The sequence below is a fragment of the Platalea leucorodia genome (genome assembly GCF_965183815.1).
Source record: "Platalea leucorodia genome assembly, chromosome: 2".
NCBI lineage: Eukaryota > Metazoa > Chordata > Aves > Pelecaniformes > Threskiornithidae > Platalea > Platalea leucorodia.
The window spans coordinates 59,784,566-59,811,631 of NC_138824.1; the positions used below are offsets into that span (position 1 = coordinate 59,784,566).

The following is a 27,066-nucleotide window of genomic DNA, read 5'->3' on the forward strand; positions in this document are numbered from 1 at the left end:
CTTTTTGTCTGTGTATGTGAAAGATTTGTTAACAAAAGCTACCCAACATCCTTTGTTGGAACAGCCTTCCTTTCTGCTGCCGTGATTGAGCTTTTGAAGATCCCCTGATCGTTTCATTAGATGAGAGGCCTTCGTGTCATGAGCAGAATGATTGGATTCGAGATTGAAACCAGACATGTGAAAATCAATGCAAGTTTTGCCATTGACTTCAGCAGGCCAGTCTCTTCTGTTTCCTTCTCTGCTTTCAGGATTCATTCTGTGTTTTCTCTTCCATTCCTTCCTGGCTACCTAATGTGAGAAGGAAATGCACAGTGCAAAGTGTAGGGACAAGACCACTGACTTACATGACCTGAGTGTGGAGGACAAAGCCTGTCTCACTCTGCCATATGAATACCTTGGGAAGATTAGCTAAACTCGTCTTACCTGTTTTCCAGTACACTTTATTCCCTATCTGTAATTTTTGAGCATTGTGAATGTAAATGGCCACACAAACGCCTAATAGCAGACTGTGATATGCTAAGATGGTATGGCAATGGAACTACAGAAATATCTGAAATTAAAGGAATTCAGGACTCCACCCAAAATTACATCAGAACTTTGAGATATATTTTTCCCTGTGCTTCATACTTTGTCAGAAATGGAAAATGTCATTCAATTGTTTGGATTGATTCACCTTTTTTTTTGCTAAGTTCATTACGTATTAGCACTACATTTAAATGTGCATCAAGGAGAATAAAAACATAAAGGGACTGATTAGTTCAATTATACCACCCACACCTAGAAATAATCTTTTTACACTAGAAATCTGAAACATAAGGTTTTAAGAGCAAATAAAACAATCTGTTCACCTTTTATCCATTAGGTTCTTCTAGTTTAAGAGATTTCTCTGATTTATTTCAAACCAAGGAATAAAAATAGAGTTAATTTCAGTTTGCCATGATTTGCAGTCTCCAGTATTTTAAAAACGTATAATACTGTGCTGATTACTCTTTGTTTAAAAGGATGGTAATCTGTGCATACTATCGCAGTTGGAGCCCTGTTCCCACCTGCCAGCTATTTTCTCACTGTGTCTCTGGGCAAGTAGCTTTTCATTTTGCTCTTTAAGTTATCTGATGTAAACAATAAATAATATAATAGTGCCTACTCTGCAAAAGTTGTGCCTTACTTTGCCTCTCCCTACATTTTCTGGCCATGCCTTTTACAGAAAGGTCTGAGCATATTCACCCACCCAATTTTGGTGATGTACCTGAGGCACCTTGGTTAGGAGCCTATCTTGCTAAAATGCTTATATTGGTTTTCAGACTGTGCTGTGCAGATCTGTGAGGGGCCATGAACTGTATGTAAAGTTTTCACAAAAGGCAACTGAAGAAATCAGGTTCTAATATATATTTGACAAAATAGATGAGTTTTCTGAAAAGGATAACATGCTAGCTGGAAAACGTCTAGGGGTCTGTTATTCCAGTTGCTGAGCCCTCCTTCTGACTGAATCAAGTCACTGGATTTAGAACATTTTCAGAAGTCAGGGTGCTACTGATGCAGACCTGACCTTTTTTGAAGACCGACTGCAATTGTAATATATTTTAGCCTTCTGCCTCTGTTAGGTTAGGGATAAAATTTCCCAAATACCATACAGCATGTTTTGGAAAGTGAAGTCTATTTTAGTTTCACTGAGGAGCCAGTGCACAACTTGGTAAATTGGCAAGTCTGTACTTTGGAGACTGTAATAACAACAGGAGGTGCTGCAGGAGGTTCGGCTGGACTGTAGAAGAAACTGTCAACCTGAGGCATGTTCTAGGAAACAGGATCCATCTTTATTTTGCTGAACTTTAGATTCTTCTTAAAACTTATAAAGAACCCCACACTCTCTGAACAGGTTAAAAGTTCACAAATGTTTATCTTTTCTAAAAGCATAGGGAAAAAATTAGACAGTATTAAGAGATGATTAATGTTCAAAAAGCAAGGGAAGAAAAACCTAATACCTGGCAGTACAGTGGGGGAAGAGTATAGCCAAAATAAATCTTGAGAAGCATTTATTCAACATTTGGCACTGCTGAAAAGAGTGGATAAATGTGGGCATAACTCAATGTGCTCAGAATTATATTTCACTTTTGACCCATGCTCTTCATTGGAATGCCGGGGTATGCTCCCCTTATGTGTCCTTTGTGGTCAGATATTTTCAAAATTTTCTAAAATGAGATTTTAATGCACCTGTGTTTTTCCCCCCAATAATGGACTACTGAAATTATATGCAATGCTCAGTTTGTTCTTTAACATTACTGCGAGTTACCACATGCTTGAATACTCTGGTTTTATACACCTTTTTGTCATGAGTTTTCCCCATATGCTAACAAAAGTTTTGGAGAGGTTAGTGACTCAATTCCAGGGATTACTAGCTGGTATTTAACAATTTAAATCTATGCTGTTAACAAGCTATGGAACTGTTGTTTCCCATTTACATTTTCTGTGTCAAGTGTGCATCTGCATTGTTTTGGAGAGAGAGGAACCAGATTTACTACCAGACACAAGTCTAAAGGAGACAGTTAACGATACTTATGATCTTGGCTTAGGGATTCATAAATTACTAGAGAACTTTGCTGTTTAACCACAAGACTGAAAAAGATGTTTTTGATTTAAATCTGAGGAAAGTCATTAACTTTGTTTATGCTTTCTTGTTGAGATGCTGCTGTGCAAAGCACACCCACAAAGAATTTATTTTAAACTCAGCTTTTTAACAAAAGCTGTAGGAAACATGTGCAAGTACATCCCTTAATTCGCTACACATGTAAAAACACCATTAAATAAAATTGTTATCCATTCCAATTAACTAACTATATTATCATGAAGTTATAGAGAAATTATGTTTTGTAAAGCATATACGCAGCTTTGATAGCAAATATTAAAAATTAATCTATCGTTAATAGATAATACTAAATGTAATTATTTTAGATAAGAAAGTACATCTAGGAGATCCTTGGTTTGAAAAAAGTACTTGGATCACCAGTCAGCCATTCCTCAGGCACGATTACTGAGTAATGATAACTTTTCATGATGCTACTAAATTTCACTTAAGTGTAGTCATGGTGGGAGGCTTGTAGTTGCTTTATGAGTATGTGTCCCCTTTTCTCCCCTCCAGCTCACTATGCAAAGGAGATATAGCATAAATGTATTAGCTTCTGACTCAATGGTGATTACATAGTCATCGAATAGGCCTTGTGCAGTGAGTTGGCTTTTATTAGGTGTAGGTTCTCCTGTGTGCAGCTCATGTACAAGTTGTGCCAGGGTTGTCATTTTGACCTTTTGGGCATTAGGTTTACCATGCTGTGAATAATATCTAAGACTCATTTTTGTACTCTGTGGAGCTGTCTTACCCAGCTGACTTGTTCCATGTAATATTTATGTAACTGGCATGTTTACTGTGAGCTTGTTTGACCAGCTGCTAACCAGCAAACTGTAGAAGGTCTGATGTTTTTTGGAGAATGCTACAGAGAATTGTAACACACCTGTGCTAGTGTTTGTTATGGATCCCAGTAAGAAAGGCACTCAGACGCCGTAAGGTATTGTTTAAAATACCTTTTATTGGAGATAACACAAGAAGGAAAAAGGGGATAGCACAGATAATCTTACACCTCTTCAGATGCTGGCAACCTTAAGTTGTGCAGCATCAGATGGACCTCTAATCAGGGAGGGCTGCCTGGATCCTGTCTGTGCTGAGGTTCACCAGCATTATGGCCTTTGGACCTCTTACAGGATTTTCTTAGAAGTAAACATTATGGGTCATTTCGACTGTCAAGCAAAAGGATGTTCACATGAGAACTTTAAGACAAAGGCAAAGACACGCAGGTGGCATGCTCACCAGGCATTGCGTGTGAGCCTGGCCACGTATTTCATATGTAGCAAATCAAATGCTACTACTGCTTGTCTGAGCTCAGCCAGTCCTTAGAGCAAAGTTCACGGTGCCAACCTGCTCTACTTAGTCTGCAGTACCGGCTGCATTCATTTTGAATGTAAAATGTGTATGACAACTTTGCCCCTAAATAACTTTTTGATTTTTTTTTCCAGTGATCTGATACAGTAGTAACTTTTGAAGTTAGTTTCTACTTAACTGGATATATTTTAGCCATATCATCTTTAGCTAACTCTTCAGTTTAGTAACTAAGCTTTTAAGGTTTAGCTACAAACTTCCCATTATTGCTGCTCTTCCTTCAGGTACCCAGTGATGAACTAAAAGCAGCTCTTCCCACAAAATGTCTTCCAGTATCCAGGGTTTAGAAACCCTGACTTCGCTGCAGTGAGTGCTTGCGGATGTTACATGGCTGATTTCTTCAGCAGGCGGTTAGCACTCTGCAGCTCTGTCTTTAAGAACAGCCAGGAGCAGGGCAGACAGGGGCACTGGGGCAGCCCTGGCCATTGGGCACTGGGGGCTCCCTGGGGGACGAGTATAAGCCAAGGACGGGCTGGGCTGTGGGCCCGTGGGTGGGCCTGGCTCAGCAGGACCCATGGCCGGGCAGGGCAGGGCTGTGGGCAGCTGCAGACCAGCCCTGCTGTGGCATCGACGGGGCAGGGTCTGACAGCCCGGGTGGCTGACATGGGGACCTGGGCCATGGGCAGGGTGGGGGCAGCCCTGGGAGGCTGGGCATGGACAGGGAGGGCTGGTGATGCCCTCAGGGCCCTGACGGGCTGAAGGAAATAAAAACATCGCACAGGAGGGGATCCCAGAGTTTTTTACTATATGCATGGTTACTAATTCTTGATCAGAGCAGACTCTCAAAGCTCCAGGGAATATTGGGGTGGGAAGCATGGCGTTGGACCAGGTGGAGAGAGGCAGTAGCCATGGCACCACCACCTAGCTGTAGCTCTGTGGCTCAGAGCATTGGTGCTGCCAGCAGTAGGGATAGCAGCGAATTCTTGAATGAAACAGGATTTCACTGGAAACTTCACATTTGTTGAATCCAAAAGGAAAAGAGCTGTCCTCAAATTGCTTTTCAAAGAGCTTTTCTCAAATGATAGCCACTGAGTGTTAGATTTTCAGGTCACTACCATAGATATCTGAGACTGGAAGCATTAGGAGTCTTTCATCTGTCTTTGGGACTAAGATCCACAGCTGGAAACCTCAAGAGCTCTGATACAAACACGACTTCCAAGGTTTCCAGACTTACTGGCAGACAGCCAAAGAGGTGAAACTGTGGAGGCCCTCAGGTTTTCACAGGTTCCTTTCTTGTGCCAATGGCAGCCTAGAAGTCGTTTGATGGTTTGGCTTAAATCAAGTAGCTGCTGGGCAGGCCTTTGGTGGCACAGTTGCTAATAAAATTATGTGCTGCTTTACTGGAAAATAAAAGTCCTGAAACATTTGTGGATATTTTTGGGGTGGTGGTGGTGAAGTCAAACATCAACTGTTTAATCTCACAGAGAATCAGGAATTCTTCAGTCAGTTTTGGATCATCACTTTTGGGCTTATGGAGCCCATAGGTCACGTGCAGCCAAGGACCATGGCAGGAGACAGTGAAAGGTATCTGGGCCAGCATTCGTTAGTGAACCTGGAGCACACACTGACCTGGCTCAGACTCAGAAAACAGGGTTTATTTAACTGTTAGTTTGGCTCTTGAGCACAGTAACACAAACATGAATCTGTTGGGTTTGTAAATCTTTCTTTCCCACAAGAATGTAGTTTTTAGAGTGTCTACAAGTTTTAATGTCTACATAGCTAAATATGTGAAGCTCCTTTGTATTTTTTTCTTTCACTGCAAGTTATTGCACGGAAAGGAATTGTTCATGTCTCAGGTACAATTTTGTTTGATATGTGCAGTATCTGTAGAAAAGTCTATACTGGGAAAGTAACATACGGAAAAGCGGTCTTCTGGAGAAGCCAAAAAATACTCGCTCTGCCTATTAAAAGATCTTCCTACTTAAAAGTTGATTATTTTTGTTCTTCAAAAAGATGAGAAACCATTTGGTTAAAAATAAGTAAGGAATCTTTCACAGAACCATTGAATTATTAATGGAAACCTTGACTCTAGACTGTTTTGATGGATAAAACTAATTTATCTCTGTCTCCCTGAGATATTTATATCATCTGTCTAAACAGCATGAATCACATTTAAAATTATATCAACTTCTACCACCTCCGGGGTAACAAACTGGAGCTGATTCAACTTAGTGTTGCTTTCCTTCATTTTAATCATTCACAATATCTAATTGATTTTTATTACAATTGAGTCTGTTCACTTTACAGGGAATTTGAATTCATAGCCAATAGGGGGGAAAAGGAAATGCTACTAATCAGCAGTATTGGAGGTTTTTTTTCTTATATTTTGTACCCTTGTAGTACAAGTAGAGCAAAAATGCATATTGTCTTTGATTCTTGAAGTACGTGTATGTATACATAGACACAAACTTATTTCTACTAATTACACATATGCAGTAATAAAACACATAGTTTTTTACATATATAAATGTAGGGTTTATATACTCTTCAAGTAAAAGACAAGCTATGAAAGACAGTTTGGTCTCAGAGCACATATGTCCAGTACATAAAAGTGCTAAAACCATGTGTTACCCTTGCCATGTGTTGCAACTGGAAACAGTGAAATTGGAGTAGCAAAGTTTTGGAAATTTTCATGTCTTGCACATTATTTTTTTGTAAACAATAACTGAAAAAGATTTCAGAATTTGCCATGAAATGAACTTCCAAAAAAATCCTTTTAAGTCAATTGAATCTTTTTGATATTAAAAAAGAAACGTATTTTATTTTGTAATTTTGCAAGCAGTCTAACAAAACTACATAGAACACAGTACATTTAAACCGAGTAACTGAAACGAAAATGTTTTATTCTCTTCAGCTTTGTTTCTTATTCATGTCATCCCCTCTTTTCCCCACTAACTAGAATAATATTCTCAAAACCTTGCGGTTTACTTTTAATAAAATTTTATATTATTAAAATTTTATTTAAACATTTTAGTTTTAGTAAATAGCCTGTTGAAAGTGTTTTAACTTTGCTCGGTTCTGGGCTCCCCAGTGCATGAGAAATATGGAGCTACCAGGGAGAGTCCAGTGAAGGGCCACAAAGATGACGAAGGGACTGGAACATCTCTTCTATGAGGAAAGTCTGAAAGAGCTGGGACTGTTCAGCGTAAAGAGAAGGCTCGGGGGATCTCATCAATGTATATAAATACATGAAGGGAGGGTGTAAAGAAGACAGAGCCACGCTCTTTTTAGTGGTGCCCAGTGACAGGACAAGAGACAATGGACACGAACTGAAACACAGGAGGTTCCCTCTGAACATCAGGAAAGACTTTGTCACTGTGAGGGTGACTGAGCACTGGCACAGGTTGCCCAGGGAGGTTGTGGAGTCTCAGTCCTTCAGGATATTCAAAAGCTGCCTGGACATGGTCCTGGGAAACCAGCTCTAGGTGGCCCTGCTTGAGCAGGGAGGTTGGACTAGATGACCTCCAGAGGTGCCTTCCAACCTCTGCCAGTCTGTGATTCTGTTATTTGTGACTTTCTTTAGTCATGACCTGTACCAGTGGATATATCATTGATACCATATGTCAGTGAATATTTCAAAGACTGTGATATAAAATGTGAAGTATGAAGATTGCAATTAGCTAGATTATTCAGTAAAATGGTTGTAAAATGAAAATCACTTCCCTTCCCAATAACTGAACTTGCCAAATGTCGTATGATCTTGTGCAACCTGAGACAATGAACTAAAGCAAGGTTAGGCTTTAGCAGATGGATAATTTAGTATTGACTAAATGGAAATTTAGGTAATTTAAAATGAAAATGACTCCTTTGACCAGAACAGGGAAAGGGGATAAAAGAGACAGATCTGGACACCTACAGTGGGCTATTCTGGTTTAAATCTGCGATTAACTGAACATCACCATTAAGCACAACAGAATTAGATCCTCCATATTATACTGTTTTAACGCATAGTTGCTGAAAACTTGGTTTCTAATGCCTTATTTGGGGTTTAAGCAGAAGCAGGTAGATGGAGATGTAGAAAGGCTATATAACCATATTACCTGACACACAGAGAGTTGTGTGCTGAGAAATTTTAAGAGCACAGGGACAATCTCACCTAAATCTATCTCTTACTGTGACTGATCTTCAGTAGTTAATAAAACACTGAGAGAGAAAAAAGTAAAAAAATTAAACCAAGTAATGGACCGTGTAAAAGAGTAAAAATCCTTCCTGACTTCTTTCAGAAATTGTGGTTCTGAAGTTCTGAAATATAGGATTAGGCTAGTACATACTAAAAAGAACCTATGACCAGCATGCACAATTAAAGTCTTTTATAAGCATTACTGTAATTTAAATTCTAATCTCTGCAGTGGAGTTGCAATTGACAGTAAGTGTAGTTTTAAATTCCAAGACTAAGTAAAATCATGCATGATGACCTCTTTGGACAGAGAAAGATAACTGTAGTCTCAGTAGGGGAGAGGATTCCCTTTTTTTTTTTTTTTAATTTTCTTTTTTTTTCTTTTTTTTCCCCTATCTTAAAGAAGTTAAGTAAAAGTTTGTCTGTCTTTAAACAGTGATGTTTTTATCCTCTAGAAATAGTTTTCTACTGATATTGTTTGATTCATTTTAATGTCTAAAATACCCTGCAGGGGGCAACATTTTGATTTATTTTTTTTTTACATCCAGTTTCATTTTCTAGTCTATTTCCATTTATAAAGATACTGATTTTAAAGTATTGTTTGATCTGATCCATAGTTTCTCATTGCTATTGCTGTAATAAATAACAGAGCACATTACTTACAGATCATGTATGCTGCTGATGTGAAATTTAAGTGCTTTCTTAATATATCCTTCTACAAATACTAATACTTTTCATATCCTGATTTAGCAGTAGTACTTTAAAATCAATTTATTTGCACAACTTGTATTGGGATATGGGTAGAAGATTTTAAAACTGCGGTATTCACATAGACTCAAGTGATGGAGAACACACCAAAGTATTAAGTTCCTTATGTCAACATGGAACACAGAGGGTATTGCTGGAAATAATACTGCAGAGTGTGTATAATAGAAATATCTATTATAGCTAGTTGATTTATAACCTGAAAATTAAATAACATCAGTAGTCATGCCCTCACACCCACCTCTGGCGTATTTTTTATATTGTAATGTGAGTTTTGATTGATTTTCTTCTTTTAGAAGACTATTGAATATTTGTTTACTAAAACATTGTGCTAAGCAATCCCTGCAACACATAGCACAAGTGCAATAACAAATTTTTTTTTAATCTACTAGAGGGCTTTTTCTTAAGAAGTACATACAGTAGTTTGGGTTTTTTTAATCCGTTCTCTAGTACCTCCATTGGAATTAGGATTTAACACCATTTGTGATGTTTTTCTTGTTAAAGTGCATCCAGTAATAACTAAATTGAGATGATTTGTCACAATTTTTTATTTTAATTCTGAAAATCCATTTCAGATGGACTTAAAAGAGAAAGTGGAATCCAATCACTAAAGAGAGCTGAGGGACAAACTGTGTTACAGACCCTGTGTGCTCTTGTCACAGTGACTCAGTTGCTCTCCCGGGCTGCCCAAAGGCCAGCGCTGAATGTTTGTATCCATTATTCTGGGCTGCTTCAAGGTCTGGACACCCTAAATAAACACAGAGAAACTGGCTTAACATAAGAATTTCAAGTTCAAAGTTTTTTGCATTTTTAATAGCCTTTTGAGAATAGGTAAATAAAGGTTTAGGTTTTTTTCCTCTGTAAAGCCTTCTGGGCTTACTGTGTCGCTTTGAAAATCTCTGATGCAGTTCTTATCAGGGCTGTGGTTTGGTGATAAAGGGGCTTGAGTGGCAAAATTGGCTTGAAATGTTCTACTATCATTAAGCAGCTGTTTTCCCTAAAATTTCCCTCTGTTTTTTTTTTTTTTTTTTGAGTTTTTCTAACTTCCTGTCAGTCCCCTTAACCAATCTATAGTTTAGCCCTATAGTGTCAGCACAGGAAGAGAGATAAGTGATTGGGATGTGAAGGAGGAGCCAGTATTTTGGGAAACCCCCAGCATTGCTGAACCTAATTTCAGTAGGGACAGAATCCCCAGGGTATACTGTAAAGATCTAGAAGACGGCTGGCTTTCATCGGACATAGCACAACATAAACAACCAAGACCCCAACCTTAAAGAGAGATTCATTTCAAGCATATTGACATAGAATAAAAAAAGTAATGGTACCAACTTCTTTTTTTCAGAAACCGCAACAAGCTTTTCAGTAACTGCAACTCCGGCAGTTCTGAAAAAAAGAGACTCAGCTATGCTTCAGCTGAATGGAAGGCATAGTTAGTTATTGAGAATCTCAAATGCAGCTAAACAGAATAGGCCATTTTGCTAATCTTATTCTTGTGTAATCTGAAATATTTTCACTAACTTTACATTGGTGTAAAGTAGCAGAATCTGCTTCAATAACTACGGGAAAGAAAGTCATCCAGTTGGAAAGAGCTATTGAAAACATCTTCACTACAGAACAAGGTTTTCATTTTTTACTTTCACAAAGTTTTTAACTCTTACAACTCAATCCTCCTTCCTATCTAACATCCCAATTTAAAGTGGGAATCCATAACAACAAGTTCTTCATATTTCTTCACCTATTCCATTAAGTGGTTTTTTACATTTGAAAAGCACTTCATGAATCACTCAGTGGTTGCTAAAAATGAATAATAATGAGCCCAATTGAATTATGATGCCAGCTGCTGATTTCCTTCTGGTGGCTGACTTTATGCTATAGAGAGGAATCCTTATGCTAAATCTCACCTGCCTGTAGGAAATTGATTCTATTACAATTTTAAAATGAGAACTGCCCTCAATTGTGTTCTTACATAGAATAACTGGGCTTTAGTTATTAAAAATAAGTGACAGTGAGGACATCTGAATGTATTTTAATGCCTGGTCAACCAGGCTGGATCTTTGTACTCTAATAAGAGACTACTTTTGTAGTGAGAGTTACTGTGCTATAACTAATGCTGCACGACCACATAAATAGGTATTCTACCAAAGGCAGTATCTCCAATAGTGTTGGCTTAATGAACCAAGGGTTTAAGAGCTTCGTCCTTGCAGTTCAACAAGCACATGAGTATAGTTTTACAATTGCCCCTAGACAGGGAGTGCTTTTTTCATCTTATTGAGAAAAAGGGTGAATGTAATTTCAAACTGTGTTGCCTCATTGGGGTTTGTTTGTTTGTTTGTTTGTTTTTAAAACTAGCTATCTCTAATCATACATAACATCTGAAAGCTCTCAAACACCAAGAAATTTGTCCTTACCAAAATTTCTATGAAAAAGTTAATTATCATTATCGGCTCTATAAAGAAGAGAATTTAAGCTCATCTCTTGGAGCCCTGGTGATGTCCTGTGCCAGAGGTTATCCAGAAAATGAAAGATCCAAGAGTTGAACCCATTCACCTTTCTTTCAATTCAAGGTCTTAACCTCAGGATCAGCCTTTTCTTATTTTTCTTTTCTGCTAAGTGGTTCTAAGGAGTCTGCATTTTTGTGCCCCACCATTGCTCAGTAGCCAAGATAATCATGACACGTGGATATGCGTACATTCACACATGTTCTTAGGTGGCAAGAGCACGGTAGGTAACAAAACAAGTCATTTGTTCTGACTGTTTGTGTTGCCTATGGAAAGTTTAACCACTAGGATGTAAGCAGAGCTTTCAGCCATAGTGAACATTAGTATGAAAGAAAAAAAATCTGAACCAAAACTGGTACAAAGGTGGAAAGAATTTTTCCCAGTGGGAGGCACAGAAATAGCAATAGCACTGCTGAATGCTACAGTTTCTGTAGGCGCATAGAAATGGAAGCAATGGTCAAATTCAGTTCCTGGTTTACCCAATAATTCTGTAATATGATTGTTTTTATAAACTGACAGAGTTCAACCTATAACTAAGCTGATATCCTTCTCCTTTTTTATTCAAAGTGTGTCAGAATATTTAAAACCTGACATAGATTATTGTATAGGTAAGTGAAGCAAAAGAAAATAAATGAACGAATATTTATTTGCACGCTTACATGTCTAGTGATACAACAAGCTCTAAAGTCCCACCAGTTAAGTCTGTGTATCCTATTCAATCATTGTATGCTTCCGAGTAGTTTAATGAAGAAAGACAGCCAACCTCTGAGGACTATCCAGCCCACACAGGACCTGAGTCACTCTGCAGAAGCACCTGTCTCTCATGATGGATTACGGATGGATCCCAGTAAAATCAGGCTTCCAAATTGGTGCCTTGAATACTTACAGTTCAGATGTGGATTCAGAACTTTTTGTCAGATTTTACCTTTGTATCTTTGCTCTTGGACCTATAGGTATGCAAACATGTAGTAGAAAAACATTTTTAGAATGCACTTAGAATGAAGTTAAGAGTCTAAGGGCAAAAGCATATGATCAGAACCAAATGATTGTGGTTTAAATGCCCATCTTTCAGCTGAGATGATTTAATTCCTAACCTATTGCAACTTTGCAAGTGGCTAAAATTCTACAAGTGTTTCCTTGGAAAACTTGTCTCATTCTTCTGAGGTTTAGAGACCTAATGGTAATTTTCCAGCATAAACTGGACCCATGTCCATTTTATATACATTGTAGCATTTCACATGCAGGTTTGCTACCATTTTCTGTCCCTACTAATATATCTTCAACAGGTACATCTCAGACTCTTTTCAGCTGAAGGCTTAGTCACACCATCTTTCCACAGCTGACATGAGTATACACTCAGGCTCTTGTTGTTTCCAACTGTGGAGGCCTTAGCCTATGGCATCCTGTCCTTGTTCCTGGTGTGTGACCCTGTGCTGTGTATTTTTAGTTTCAATCCACTTTTATTACTTCAGTCCTTCAGACTGTCAGTCTGGTTCATTCTATATGATTTTCCATCTTCACGTTTCTACTGAGGACTTGAAGGTTTGTGTCATTGGCAAATGTTGTTAGCATGCTCTGAATTTTTGTATTGATATCAGTAAAACGCATTTGGTTCCAAAAACATTCTTTGAAACATCACCAGTAACCTCCTTCTATCCCAGTAATATCCCTTTTAGTCCTAATGTTGTTTTCTTTCCTTAAACCAAGTGATGATTCTTTTACATTTCTGGAGTACCTTATCCAGAATATTTTTTTTTCCTAAGGGGTATTGTGTCCAATATATATGATCATATCAGCTAGATTTCCTGTGTTGCTTTTCTTAAAATATCAGTTATCTTATAAAGAGAGGTGCCAGGTTAATTTGGCATAATGATAGTCTATTTTGGGATAAAGATGTTATTAATTATATTCCATTTTTCATTACCTCAGTGTCTATAGCTATGCAATGCTTCATAATTTGTTTCAAATCCTTGCACAGCTCATGAGGTCAGAGCCACATGTTTTTATGTTGCCTGGATCATGTACATCCCTTTTTCTTAAGCAAAAAAATATTAGTTTTTTTATTTTTCAGACATTTGATTGCCAGCCTGATAGATTCATTAAAGTCTTTGTTATTAAACTGGCCTTTCATGTGCAAGTATTGTAAGTACTCTCGAGTGGAGATTATGGGGTCTCGCCCTCCTGGTCTAGACACTTCCTTAAAAACAGTTTTATGTCTTTGTTTTGTTCTCATCTTAGATGAGTAATTTTCATTTCCACAGTCTGTATCATTAGCTACACTGCATTTGCTACTGTAGTCAACATCCTCATATTAATTTTGTTTTGGACTGTCTGTAAATTATCTTTAGTCTTAGCTGCTTTTTGCTGCTTGGTGAAGCCACTCTTTTTCCTGTTTTCTTTTTATTTGGATGATGAAAGTAAATTTTAGTACTTGCAATTTTGCAAGATCTGACTCTGCCTAACATTTTCAGTTCTCACTTTCTCCATATATTTTCTGACATCTGACAGTTTTCCTTGCATATTAGTTTCATTTTCCACCCTACAAGCTTTCTGCATACTCCAGATATACTCTCTGAGGTGACTGCTCATCTAGTTAGAAATGGAGCCCTTTGTTATAAAAGGTTTTTCCACATGTTTGAAGCTGCAAGTTTTTAACAGCCCAGAGCCACAGTCTTTTTCTTAAAGGAATTCTAGCACTTCCTTGAGTCTTCATTATTTCCCTTATTTTCTGATTTTTTTAAAGTGAAATTCTGATTTATTTACGTTTAACATTTATTCATGTTGCAGCCATTTTTTAAAAAATCGAATGAATATGTCATCACTGACCCTGAGATATAGCTTTCTTGGCCAAGTATTTGATAAGGTCTTGTAGCTCACTTTTCTTGTGTTATGTGTCACATCCTCAGATACCTGGGTCTACCCCTTGTTGGTAGAATTTATTTTCTGAGAAGTTACAATATCACCTTGCAGCTTTCACAGTGCTATTTACTCCCTATTTGCTAGTTCATCATATTATTTGCTTTCTAAATAATGCAGAAATTTATATAAAACAAAAGGGATCCTACACAAACCTTTTGGAAAGGAATCTGAAACCAATTAGAAACAATCTTATGCTCTTCCATCACTAAAAATAGTGATGTGATGAACTATAAACCAAGTATGTGTACCCTCTCTAGTTTTCTTACAGCAGTTGTTCAGAAAGGTTGGGAAGATACAAGCTATTGAAGGCAGCTTTATGGCCTTCTACACTTCAATATAGTCCTCTCACCAAAATTTTTGGGCAGAATATTGCCATTGCTTTACAATTAAAAAAAAAGTCCAATTGGCAAAATTAAGATATTTTAGGGGGATGATCAAGGTGAAAATCATGAATACAATCTTACAAATTCATATTAGTTAAATTCCTTATAGTTGCTTTCAGTTGCATGCAGGAGATCTTCCATTATTTCTGTCAGTTTCATTTAATTAATTTCAGTTTTTTGTATTTTCTTGTTAAATAAAGCCAAGAAACTGCTCTGTGTGGCTACTCTCATGGAAGTCTTTTATTCATTTTCTTTAAGCAGGCTGTATGAATTTTAAGTGAAATTATTTTTTCCTTTATGCATCATATGTTAGATTAGCACATCCCTAACTGAGAGAGGTTAGTGCTGCTGGACCATCAGTACTAACCAGCAGTGGCTTCTGCCTTACTCTGTCATTTACACGTGGGAACAGGAAAATCAGTCCTGCTTTTATTGGAGCATCTTTTCTTCACCAGCAGACATCAAACTGTTAAATCACAAGAGGAACATGGAAAATGTAAAGTCATTGTGATAAGTAATCCTTGACAGGATGGAAAATACAGGGAGATGGTTATGCTTTGTCTTTAGTTTTTTTAAGCTACCCTAGGACTTGTCACCATTTTCTGGAATGGCTTATGCTGTCACCGGTCAGTGAAGCAGAGTAATCACAAGAATAGATTTTTATTATATATTTTATATCCTACTTTTTTTTTTTTTCCTTGCCCTTTACCAACATAGGGTTCTTCAGCAATTTTTAAGGTGGCAACTCCTGTTTTAAAACAAGATCTAACATGATTCTCTCATACGTTTTTGAACTATGTTTTTTTTCAGCTATTGAAATATATCTTGTCTTAGGACCATCTTGGAAGGCAAACAAAATTTTATTGTGCAACAAAATATACTCCTCTTTCCTCTTTAAAATTTTCTATTTACAATAGTTATTTAAATTCTTTCTTATTGGCAGCAGACTGGGCTTGTATTTTCAGGCAGTTGACTCTAACTGCAGGCAACAGATGCATTTAAAATAGACTGCAATAAGATTCTATTTTTGAGATGTAGGGATTGGAAGGGAATCTTCTGTCAGTCAGATATACATTAAAATGGTATTTATTTTAAAATTGAATATTCTAGTTTAAAAGATTTGCAATGTTTTCACAGTTACTACCTAAAGTTGTAAAGGAATGCTAAAGAATTAAGTGATAGAAATTTGCATCTGGAATTCAGTGTGGAACATGATACTTAATGTGCAACATAAGCAGTGTAAATTGTCGATTCATCTGCATATTTGGGTATTTTTAAGAATTTTTAAAAACTTACACTTTCCTTACTTTTATAATTCTTCATGCTATTAGATATATTACAAATTTTAAGGAATGTATTATTCAGCTGATTGAAGGCTAGCATGCCATGTCCTAATAGATTGAGCAGCTGCATTGGTTCTTTAAGATACTTCACACTTTGCAAATAATCACAAGTAAGCATAGTCCTATGAGTATCAAAATATACTACATTGCCAACATTGTGTCAATATTTAAAGATAAAATTCAGTTTTGCAGCAGCAGCCCAGTAGAATCTAAGTGGGTGGGAGAGGGCTGGAGGAACCAGTAGCCAGAGGAGGCTTCAGGAAGAAGGATTTGCACCTTTCAGTAGAGGTGGGACCTGCAGCTGCTGCTGCATGGGGGTGTTACTGCTTGCTGCTGTAGTTGGCCCTCTCCACACTCCTTTTCAGGGTTTGTACCATAATAGTTAATCCTGTGTCCTCAGGCTGCAGTTTCTAGCTGTTCTTTGCCTACAGCTGGCCAAGGAGGTGAATGGAATCTCTGCACTTGGAGTTTTGTTGTGTTAATAACAGTTAACAGTAGACAAATATGGCAGTGAGAAAGAGATGAAAGTACTAAGAAAGCCCATTGTTCATACAGAATGTTTTAGTTTTAGTTCTGTATTCCTTCTTAAAAAAAGAATTCGTATGTAGACCTATCAAAATTACATACATTAGATTTCAAAGTCATGGTGATTTCAGGTGTCTCCTCATATTTAAGACCATATTTATTAATTTCTATTTTTAATTGCATATGAACTACGTTAAGTGAATCTGTTAATCATGTTCATTTAAAACTATAATTGATGGAATCTATTTTAAAAGCTGGATTAGAAAATATCACCTTCTGAATGAAAAAAGGGACTTGACACACTCTTTCCTTCCATTGCTAGGCCATGGGAAGTGTGACTGTGGGAAGTGCAAATGTGATGAAGGCTGGTATGGTGAAGCTTGTCAGTATCCAACTACTTGCAATCTTACACGGAAGAAAAGCAATGAAATGTGCAAGAATTCTCAAGATATCATCTGTTCTGGTGCAGGTAAGATGTCTTTTGTTGCTTTTGGTGGCTTGATGTTCTCCCTGTGTTATCCTGAGAATCACTGTAATTTCTTTTCTAATTAAGAATTTTGTAGAATGTGTTTCAAGAGACTGAGAAATAACTGTATGTATACTAAAATGCTTAATTTTCCTATAGGCCTATTCCTGTGCATATGATGTGCACTGATTCAGAATGCCTACTTTAGTACTCTAGTTTATCCATAGCTATTTTAGGTTGATGAAACTGCAGCTGTGTCATGTATTTTGCCCATCAAAAGCTTATGGTAATTGCATTAACACAGAAAGTGACGTATTTTTTTTGTGTTTGTGTTTATACCATGCAGAAATGGCATTTGCAAATATTTTTCCAGGACATTTATAAGCTGTACAATTTTTTGAGACACTTTTGAGCTGTAACAATGATTGTTAAAAATGGTTGTGGAACATCTGCTGAATCATTTTAATGAAGTACTTCCATCTTCACTTTTCTGATTTGGTAACTCTCTTTTCTCTAAGTCTTTAATTTTATAACTCATCCTAACTTAAATAGGAAGTACTTTCCTTAAAAAAATCAGAGGAAAAAAAAACCAGCCTTTTAGAAGACTTCACTGCAGAATGGTAAAATTCTGAAGGGCATTTGCTACCAGTCAAGGTTTGACCCCAGAAACTGCCTTCCAGTTTTTCCATTACATTGATCTCCGAATGAGAGAATATTTCAAGAGCCCCACTTCCACTCACTATTGCTGGCCTTTAATTTCTGTCTGGGCCCATACATTTTCATACAACTAAATTTCTCACAAGGTAGTTGCTGACAAACCCAAGGGATTTGTGGGACTTGGTACAGAGAAGCTAGGCTCTCACAACAAGATGTGAAACCAAGTTAATGTAAAATTTTAAGCATACAGCATACTGAGTAAATGATACATTTAATTTGCAACAATAATGTAGATTATATGAAACTCATGATTGTTTGGCTACCAAATGAGAGACACCTAAATGAGAAACTGACTCTCAAAAATAAGCATAGTTCGTTGTGATCAGTCAAAGTACTTTTAAACAAGAATGTTAAGACGTTTTTTTCTCTTTCTTTTCTTGGCGAGAAGTGTCCCCAGTCTGACTATCCCTGAGTCTTCACAGGAAAACCAATGTAGCTGAACAACTGTTAAAAGTGGCTAAGAGGGGAGCGTTTGTGAGATCAGGAGAATAAATGCTTTTGATTTTGCTGGTATTAAACAGGACAGGAATTCCAATGAGACTGGATAGGGAGTTTGGGGTAACTTTGATGGGCTGTAGCCATACATGTTTTGTCTTGATGGGATTGCCTTTTGATCTACTGCCAATATTGCCTTTGGGGTCTGAGCTCTGGTTTTTAATTGTCAATAAAAGATGGAAAGGGATGACATGAGTTGTTGCAAACACAGACCTCTGCTGTCACACAGCCAACCATTTATTGCAATTCTTTTCATGAACCAATCAAGATCCACCTAAAATTTATTTTTTCTGACTCAACTGTTCCTAATCATTTGTCAGAGCAACTAGGGTATCCTACCTAAACCAAGATTCTCTATGTGAACATTTTCCACTTCTAGTCAATGGGAAAGAATGAACACTTTTAGGACACAGTCTGTCTGACCTCTTTAGATGCCCAATTTATGAATCAATTTACCATTTTATCTTTTTTCCTGTTTTCCTGTAAACAAGACAGTTTTCTAAAAATTTTTATTTGTATTCATTTTCCAAGTAATTGTAGAAAATAATTCTAGTTCTGTGGGTTACTTATGTTGTATTATCAGTTGTATTATTATTATTTTATTATATTAGCTCTTGCAAATATTTTTAAAGTTTTCTTTTTTTAGACTGGCCATGTATATCACAGAGCCCCATTCTTCTGTTCTTTGTTTGGATTAATATGATGTTTATTAAAACTTGCACTATACTTGTAATGGTGAAATGTAAAATGCTTTCTGCAAACTAGTTGTGTAATAGCAGCATAAAACTTCTATTTTGGAAGACTCCTTTTGTGTCAATAACCATGTTTTCTAAAGTATGTATGGACGTAACGTGAGGCGTATGAGTCTTGTGAATGAAGTTCCTTTTTTTTTAGGTCTGTACTTGCTGGCATAGTGATGCCAGTGATGGCTGAAACAGCTTGTGCAAGCCCATTGACTACAGGGCCCCAGTTAACATTGTATTACACAAAGTTCCTACCCTTACAATTTTAATAAAGGTGATGGAGGTAGGGAAAAAGGGTGTCTTATATGACTAGCGTGGTAATACTTTGTTTCTAATGTGATTTTATAGTATTTTTGCTTTTTTGACTGTATAACTCCTTAATATGTTTATTTATGGCTGTTATATGTTATCGTGCATTATGTTCCAAACTAGACAATATTCAGGAGGAGAAGGCGGCAGTTGTTTGCTTTGCCCCAGCAACTGCACTCCAGGTCAGATAGACTCTCTGAGGGAAAAGGCGGGGATTCTTCCCTCCCTGGCAGCAACAAAAAAAATCTTTTTCTGTTTGAGAGGGTGGATCATGGAGAGGGGCAGCCACTGAGGTGAGGGGGCAACCCTACTCAAAAGACCAAGAAGCAAATGTGCGACAAGACTAGAGGTGACAGAAGAGAGATCTGTTTACAAACCCGTTTCCATCCTTTGCATTGCCTGAGTGCTCTGGCTTTTCCTTATGTCAGAAAGTTTTCTGTTGTGGTTTATGTTGTGAGAAAAAACAGCTGTATGCTTCCAAAGCATTTGGGAGTCCTGGAGGTACTTAAATTGAGGGTGGATCTCAGGTAGACCCATGTTCTCAAACCACTCACTGGTCTGACATGGCTAAAACCCATCTTACTTGTGGCAAATCAGCAAGTGTCTTTATTATAACTTTTAAGGTTCTTGCAAGCCCTACTCTTTTCTGAGACATCACACACAAACTGAAGAAAAATGAGGCCTAAAAGCTTAAAGTTAGGTTGGGTCAAAGTCCTGAAATAACAAGATATTATTACAGATGTTCCTGCAGTTCTTCAAATGAACGAAATAAATTGTAACGTGGACATCAATACCACTGGAAAAACATGCACTTTGCAGTAAAATTGTTGATATGCTATTATAATACTTACGGCTTTTTTAATAATGCTATGAATGTATTTCTATGCAATTAGCTTGTCTGTTGTATAATTAATGTATTGCTGTGGTAATTGCTTTCTAGCTTGAGTCCTTTTTTCCTGACATCTGATCATAAGGTCTTCACGCAGATGTTCCTCACCAATGCTTCCTTCTTTTGATTCCTGGCTTTTTCTCCAAGGCTATACTTATAAAATCTTAATCTTCACATGATAGCTGTAGAAAAGGGACTAGAGACCAGAGTGCAAAGGAACTTTGTGAACTTAGGCAGACGTATTTTCAAGTCTTCAGTAGCCAAGCCCTGTTACCCCCACGTAACATGGCTGTGGAACTGAACAAAACCAAGCTTCGTTCTTGAGAAGATGACTAAGTTAAATTTTCTCCTTTCAGTAGACAAAAGATATAATTTCCAAAGCTGACTTCGTACCTCAGTTGTATGAAGTCAGACAGACAACTCTAGGAGTGAATTTTACTTAGGAAAATATGGTGCTCCTTATTAAAAATGAATCACTTGAATGTTGTACCTATTTACAGCTAAGATTAGGCTTTTTGTTGATATGGATTGTTTCTGCGTCTGTCTTTATTTGGCTGGATGATCTTTAGATTTCAGCCTTCTCAGAAATAAAATATGTACCATCTCTGATGGACTAATGAAACTCTTTCCATAAAATGCAGTCACTGAGTACTGTCTTAAATGTTTACAGGCACATGTCAGTGTGGCAGGTGTAAATGTGCAGACTCAGAAGGAAATGGACTGGTCTATGGTAAATTTTGTGAATGTGATGACAGAGAATGCATAGATGATGAGACAGAAGAGATTTGTACAGGTATGTATTTTAGTGAGTACAAGAAGAACGGTGAAGATTAATACAGGCTGTTATAAAATAATTTAATTGTGTGGACCTACAAAATGTCTTCAGTGAATGTATGACAAAATAAAAGTAACTATATTTGCAAAAATTTAGCTTGCAAATTGTAAGTGGGAATTTCAGATGCAAAAATGAGCTAAGCAGGAGGTCAAAGAAAGAAAAAAATCCTGTGACATCCTCCTCTTTTTGGAAGAACTGCAAAGAGGATTATACAAGGTAATTCACTAAGGTAATTCATAGTTTAGTGTGTCTGTCTTCAGTAGAATATAAGAAATGTGAATGCTTTGTGGCACAGATGAGAGCAAGATGGAGGATGTAGGAAAAAAACAAAAGAAAAAAGAAAAATAGACTTAAGAATATTGTCAAGGAAGCAAAAATTAAAAAGAACAGGAATAAATGTAGGATGAGAACTGAGAAGCAATTCAGGAGATAAAGGGGAAGGAATGAATGAAGAAAAATTTCATCTATGATAGGAAAGGCAAGAGTGAACAAGGCAAGAGAGATGGGAGTGAACTCTGCTGATAGACAGAAAAGCAACTAATCATTTCATTATAAGATAGGAACCTGGCAATTAAATATTGTGCAATACATGCCATTTATGGCATTATAGGTGCTGTTGCGTATATTAATAGGGAGGTTTGTCCTTGAGCTGGAAGGTGCTACAAATATTTTTCAAGCTATACACACGCATACTGTGTGTGTATGCATAGAGGAAGGTTCAGAACTGCTCTTAGACTACTCATACTCTGATAATAGTGCTTGCTCTGCGTGTGTGCATAAAGAGAGAGAGTACTTGTGTAAAATAGCTTTATCTGTCTTTATCCTTACACAGAGTACAAAATAAATGTTATTTATTTAAGTGCCTTTGAAGGCAAAAATAACTTTTTTTTTTTTGCATAGGATTAAGTAGGGATTTTAAATGAGGGTAAACAGAATGGTCTTCTGAAGTCCAAATCCAGGACTAGAGTACCATATTACCATTAATTGCCTAAAATAAAATGAGTGGAAGGCAATAATTTTTGTGTGCCAATGATTCAATTTCTATTTATTTGCTTGTAATCTTTACATATGGTACCAAATATGATAAAAATTTACCATTTATTTAGTTCCAATAAATTCTCTTTCTGCTGTTTTTGTCAGGTTTTTCTTCCCCACCTGTGTTGCTGCTGGTTTATATTGTTAGGTTTTTCTTAGCTTTTATTTCCCCTTTCCCATGGTGCCATATTCCAAAACAGACCAGATGCACCTCTGTAAAAAACTAGTTTTATGTGTATGCAGATATCAAAGTATGCTGATATAAAAGGACAAAAAAGCGTTGGTAGATTCAAGTCTCTGAGGTCTGTGATTCATCAGTATAAAAGCCCTGATACCTTATGTAAGGTTTGGAGCCTTCTAAAGTAAATATAAGTATAAACTAATGGTGCGCTTGACTTGGTTAGGTGGTTGTAAGCTGAAAAGTTTATGCACATAGGTTATGAGTGTTAGATTTTGCTTCACTTTCTAACAAACTTCTACAGTACATAACCGTATGTTGAACCAGGCCTTATGCAGAAAAAATGGACAGCGTGTGAACTGAAGGTCAAAGGTGCATAATTTCGTCAGAAAAAGCAGACTCCACATGCCTATCTGGTTATTGCTTTTCTCTCCCATCCCAAAGTCTCCTTTAGTACCCTCTATGTGGTCTTTCCTTCCACAGGATTTCCACCACAGGAATCATTTAGGTTTATTTATAAAGTAATAAAGAAACAGCATTCCAACCCAGTTCTGCTTAGCTAGCAACGGCCCCTGGAGACTCTCCACAGACAGGGTGAACCTAATCAGTGCCTGTGATTCTTTCACAGTTTGTGTAGCACCTGTTTAGTTGCTACATATCCTTTATTGCCCTTGAAGGTATAGACAGGTCTTGAAGATTTTAATTGTCTTCAAAGAAAGCCAACTCAGGAGGATCAAACTAATGAGAAAACAAAAGCTTCTGTTTACACATGCGTTTCTAAAGCCTGCAGCCGTGAGCTGGGATTTTATCCTGGGAAAGCATACAATGCCATGCTGAGATATGGATCACGTGCATTTTAATCTTTGCACAAATGGACTGAATTTTTTAAGGAAATCAGTTCTTAGGTAGGGCAGAGTTACAAAGATACATCAAGCTTTTCCAGCTTCAGTTGGATTTTGATCAGTCAGTTGACTGTATCACTTTTTATTTAAGGTTACATAAACTTTGGAATCAAGTTGCAGCTTATTTTTAATAAAGTATCATGGTGTCTAGCAAATGAAATTCTGATCCTGGTCTTTTTTATCTAAGGCTTTTTTGCTCTAATGACGTGATTTTGTCTTCAGTCAAGAGCAAGAGGCAGTGGCAAATTGTATCATTTAATTCATATTTATTGGAGGACTATACAAGTGTGAGTGAAGAATGAAGTAGTGATGTTTTAATCTGCAAAAATTGCCAGTAGATCAAATTAATTTGCTCTTTCACCATTTTCCCCTTTATTTCTTGTCCACTGTTCAAGAACAACCTTTTGGTAATAATCATTATTTTAGACTCTCTTTGTTGTTTAGTTATCTGTGTAAGATGATATTTTTATCTTCTGTTATTTTTTGACATGTAACCAAACAATTGTAATGAAAATTTCATGTGTAATTGTAAAAACAGGAAAAAATTGCATTCCACAGGTCTAAATTTGCACTCTTGATAGTTAAGGATATAAGTTGACCAGACTGTGATAGAGACAACCAGGTCTACTAAGCTTAACATACCTAGAGGGGAAAAAAGGACAAGATCCTGACTTGATCCTTCTAGTAAAGAATTAACTTACTTATGGCTTTAAGAGTAGTAGGAGTTGCAGCTACTTAATTTAAATGCTTCGTGTCATTGAAGCATGTGGCAGAAGTACCTTAGTGGATCAAAATGTTCAGGAGCTGGTTTCATCAAGCCTCAGATGACCCAACTGTCTTTTTAAGAGATGTGTGGTTTCTTAAATGAACATCTAAAAGGTTCATTTAACTAATTCTTACCTTTCACGAACTGGTTTATCCATGTACATACATGTAAAATGTAGAGAGTTTGTAGTAAATCAAGGTCCCTCTGCTGGAATTATCTGAGGAGTCAAGAACACACAATGCTTTCTTAGACATGCCAAGTGCAGTGGGCAAGTGTGTCCTATCTTAACATTTAAAGCTGTGCTTAAATTTTAACCATTATTATTATTTAACTTACCGTCTTCCAAATTTTCCTATAAAGTTTCAAAGATTAAGCTTACAAATATAAAAATATTGATGTTATATTCTTAGTGTTTATTGATTATATTTAATCTGTGATTAAATGAAAACATGTTCTGAAATAGATTTGGGGAAAAGTTTAATTCGGATATCCTTTGTCTTGTTTTATGTAGGCATATACGGTCTGTAAATTGTTTCTATTCTGAGTCTAGTGTTAAAAGTTTCTAAAAGAAAAGATCAAAACAGTTAAATTGTTAATGCCTTTTAAAAACTTGCCTCTTTCTCACTGTATAAAATTTGTTTTGGGTTAAGGCCATGGAAAGTGTTACTGTGGAAACTGTTACTGTGAGGCTGGTTGGCATGGAGATAAATGTGAATTCCAGTGTGACATCACCCCCTGGGAGATCAAGAAAAGATGCACATCTCCAGATGGCAAAATCTGCAGCAACAGAGGTGTGTCATTCGCACGTTCCTTCTACGCATATTTATATAGCTTGCTTTTATTTTACAATATGCATTTTCTGCAGTAGGACATAGATTGTGTTTGCTGATTTGTTCTCACTTATCTCAGATCTGGATGTATGTTTCCAGGTGAGTGGGTAGATACCTGTGTTTAGGTATAAACTTACACAAATCCACACTCATTTTTGGATTAAGAAGACCCAAGTTGTTCTCATCCTTCATTTTCGTAGTAAGACTGAGCAGGATAATTTGTTAGTACATCTGCTTTGGTGAGAGACCTATCCTGCAAAATAAAATACTAGCAGGTTTTTGACTTTGAATGGATTGGTGCTGTAAGGCCAACAGGACTGTATGTCAGTTCATTCTTAAAGATGACCAAGGATCCACGATTGAATAGGGAAAATGAAAAAACAAAGCTATCAGTTTCCACTGCAACCTGAAAAAACAACTAAGAAGTGTTCAGTAACAATGCTGTGGAATGCATACAGAGCTGGAAAGGTAGACTTCACACAATATTTCTAACTACGTGCGGTGTTATTTGCACAAAGTTCTGAAATTTGAATTTTACCTTCTACTTCTGTCTAATTTTGCCGTTTTGGAAAAACGTAGCACAAAATAAGGTGGCTTTTCACTAGCTGTTGTGTTTGGCTTCATTGAACAAAGAGTCAAAAACCCCATGTTATTTTTTGGCAATGGTCCAGAATAATTATGGTAGAACATAAGCACAAATCTCATAGATACCTCTCTTAAAAACATCTCTATTGACAAAATCTGCTATAGTGTGAACATCTAATTATCCTAAGAGCATTTAGAAAACTCTCTTCTCTAAATTATGAGGAAATCGAAAGGTTGGCTCAAATACAGAGATCATGCAGGCTCATCTAGTCTTGGGACTTTAGCAGTAAAAAATTTTTGTAATTCTGGAAATAATAAATATCAAAGTGGCTTCACATCAGATGCTTTGTTTGCACTGAGAAAGTAATTTCTTGCCAAAGAATTTCTTGTTGAAGCAATTTTTTGTTCAAATTTGAAATTTTAATGTGCAAGTACTTCTTTAAATTTACATTGTAATTAGGGGAAATGAGGATAAATAGTATAGTCGATATTCTGAATAGCTACAAACTCCTATACAAAGGTACATTCATGGGATACTTCTATATTTTTAGCCTTTCATGTATTTGCAATTTTATTCACATAAAAGTTTTGTAGGCTTTTGACTATATAAAGTTGCTTTCCAACACAGTATTTCTACTTTCTTTAGTCCTATTTATCCAGTTTTCTGTGTTTATACAGCTTGTGATATATGTGCAGTTCATCTTGTCAGTCTTGAGCCTTCTAAAAATTAAATATCGAAGCTAACCTTCCTGTCCAGCCTCCTTCAGTGCTAAGATGGATAAATTGTCTGTGTATTTCCACCAACTGTCTAGTCAACCAGCTGAGACCAGATGTGAACCTTTAGATGATTTTAAACTTTGGCGAGATGGTGTTTTGCATTTCGATATCCAGGACAGCTGATCGAAATTCACTTTGAAGTTGTTTCTGAAAGGATTAATCACTCTCCAGAGGCATTTCCTCATTTTCTGGTTTTTTTTTGGTTTGTTTGTTATTGTTGGGTTTTTTTCTTCTCTTTCAGTGGTGTCACTGAATTGTGAAAGTATCAAAGATCAGGTGCAAATTTCTTGAGGTGGCTCAAGAAAAATTGTCTTGGTGGCTTTAGCATAAAGAGGGCAGCAGCTCTTCCTGCTTCATGCATGCACGATTGTGTAACCTTCTCTTTTTAGAGAATGTGCCCATATCTATATGTAGTCTTTAGCCACCCTGTCCTGTTGTCCTCAAATGCATTATATTGTTCAGAAAATCTGAATAAGAAGACAAAGGCATTGGTGGAGTAGCAGAAGGTGAAGCTACTCTCCAGGAAATGAACTGCATGCATCTGTTAGGTTAAGCTGCTTCTTCGTGCCTGTTGGCATCTCAGAAAAAGTAGTGAGCGTATGGCCCTGGAGCATATTTGGATTTCTGAATAAGGAAACTGTCTTTTTTTGTTCTGACTTTTCCTAAGTAAGTAGGATGCGTGTTCTCTGCATATCAGGAGGGTTGTACCAAATTAGTATGTCTGTCATATTTCACATTTCCCTTCTTATTGTAAACAACAGGGTGTGGCTCTGAATATTGACTTGGGAAAAGTGGAGAAGTATCATTTTCATGGAGACCTGTGCTGCTGTTCTTCCTAAGTAAAGAATGACCTCCTAGACATTTTCAGCTGGATTAGAATTTGGATTCCCTTCTAGTTTAAATGTTTGTCCTTTAACAATCATTAATTATCCACTGTGCCCAAGCCCAAGTCATTTAAACGGCATTGATTTTTATTGTCATTAGTGTCAGGGCAAATTACTGTTGAT

The 27,066-nt window shown here is 36.9% G+C and overlaps 1 protein-coding gene across 1 annotated transcript in view; it reads left to right on the plus strand.

Moving 5' to 3' along the window:
• Nucleotides 1–27,066, plus strand: part of ITGBL1 (integrin subunit beta like 1) — a gene marked incomplete at both ends in the record, with an annotated part of 143,770 nt that overhangs the window by 42,959 nt on the left and 73,745 nt on the right. Inside the window, 3 exons of the mRNA XM_082337850.1 lie at nucleotides 16,855–17,001; nucleotides 20,822–20,944; nucleotides 24,518–24,658. Of these exons, the coding sequence (XP_082193976.1) occupies nucleotides 16,855–17,001; nucleotides 20,822–20,944; nucleotides 24,518–24,658 (411 nt within the window). The remainder of the gene's footprint in view (nucleotides 1–16,854; nucleotides 17,002–20,821; nucleotides 20,945–24,517; nucleotides 24,659–27,066) is intronic.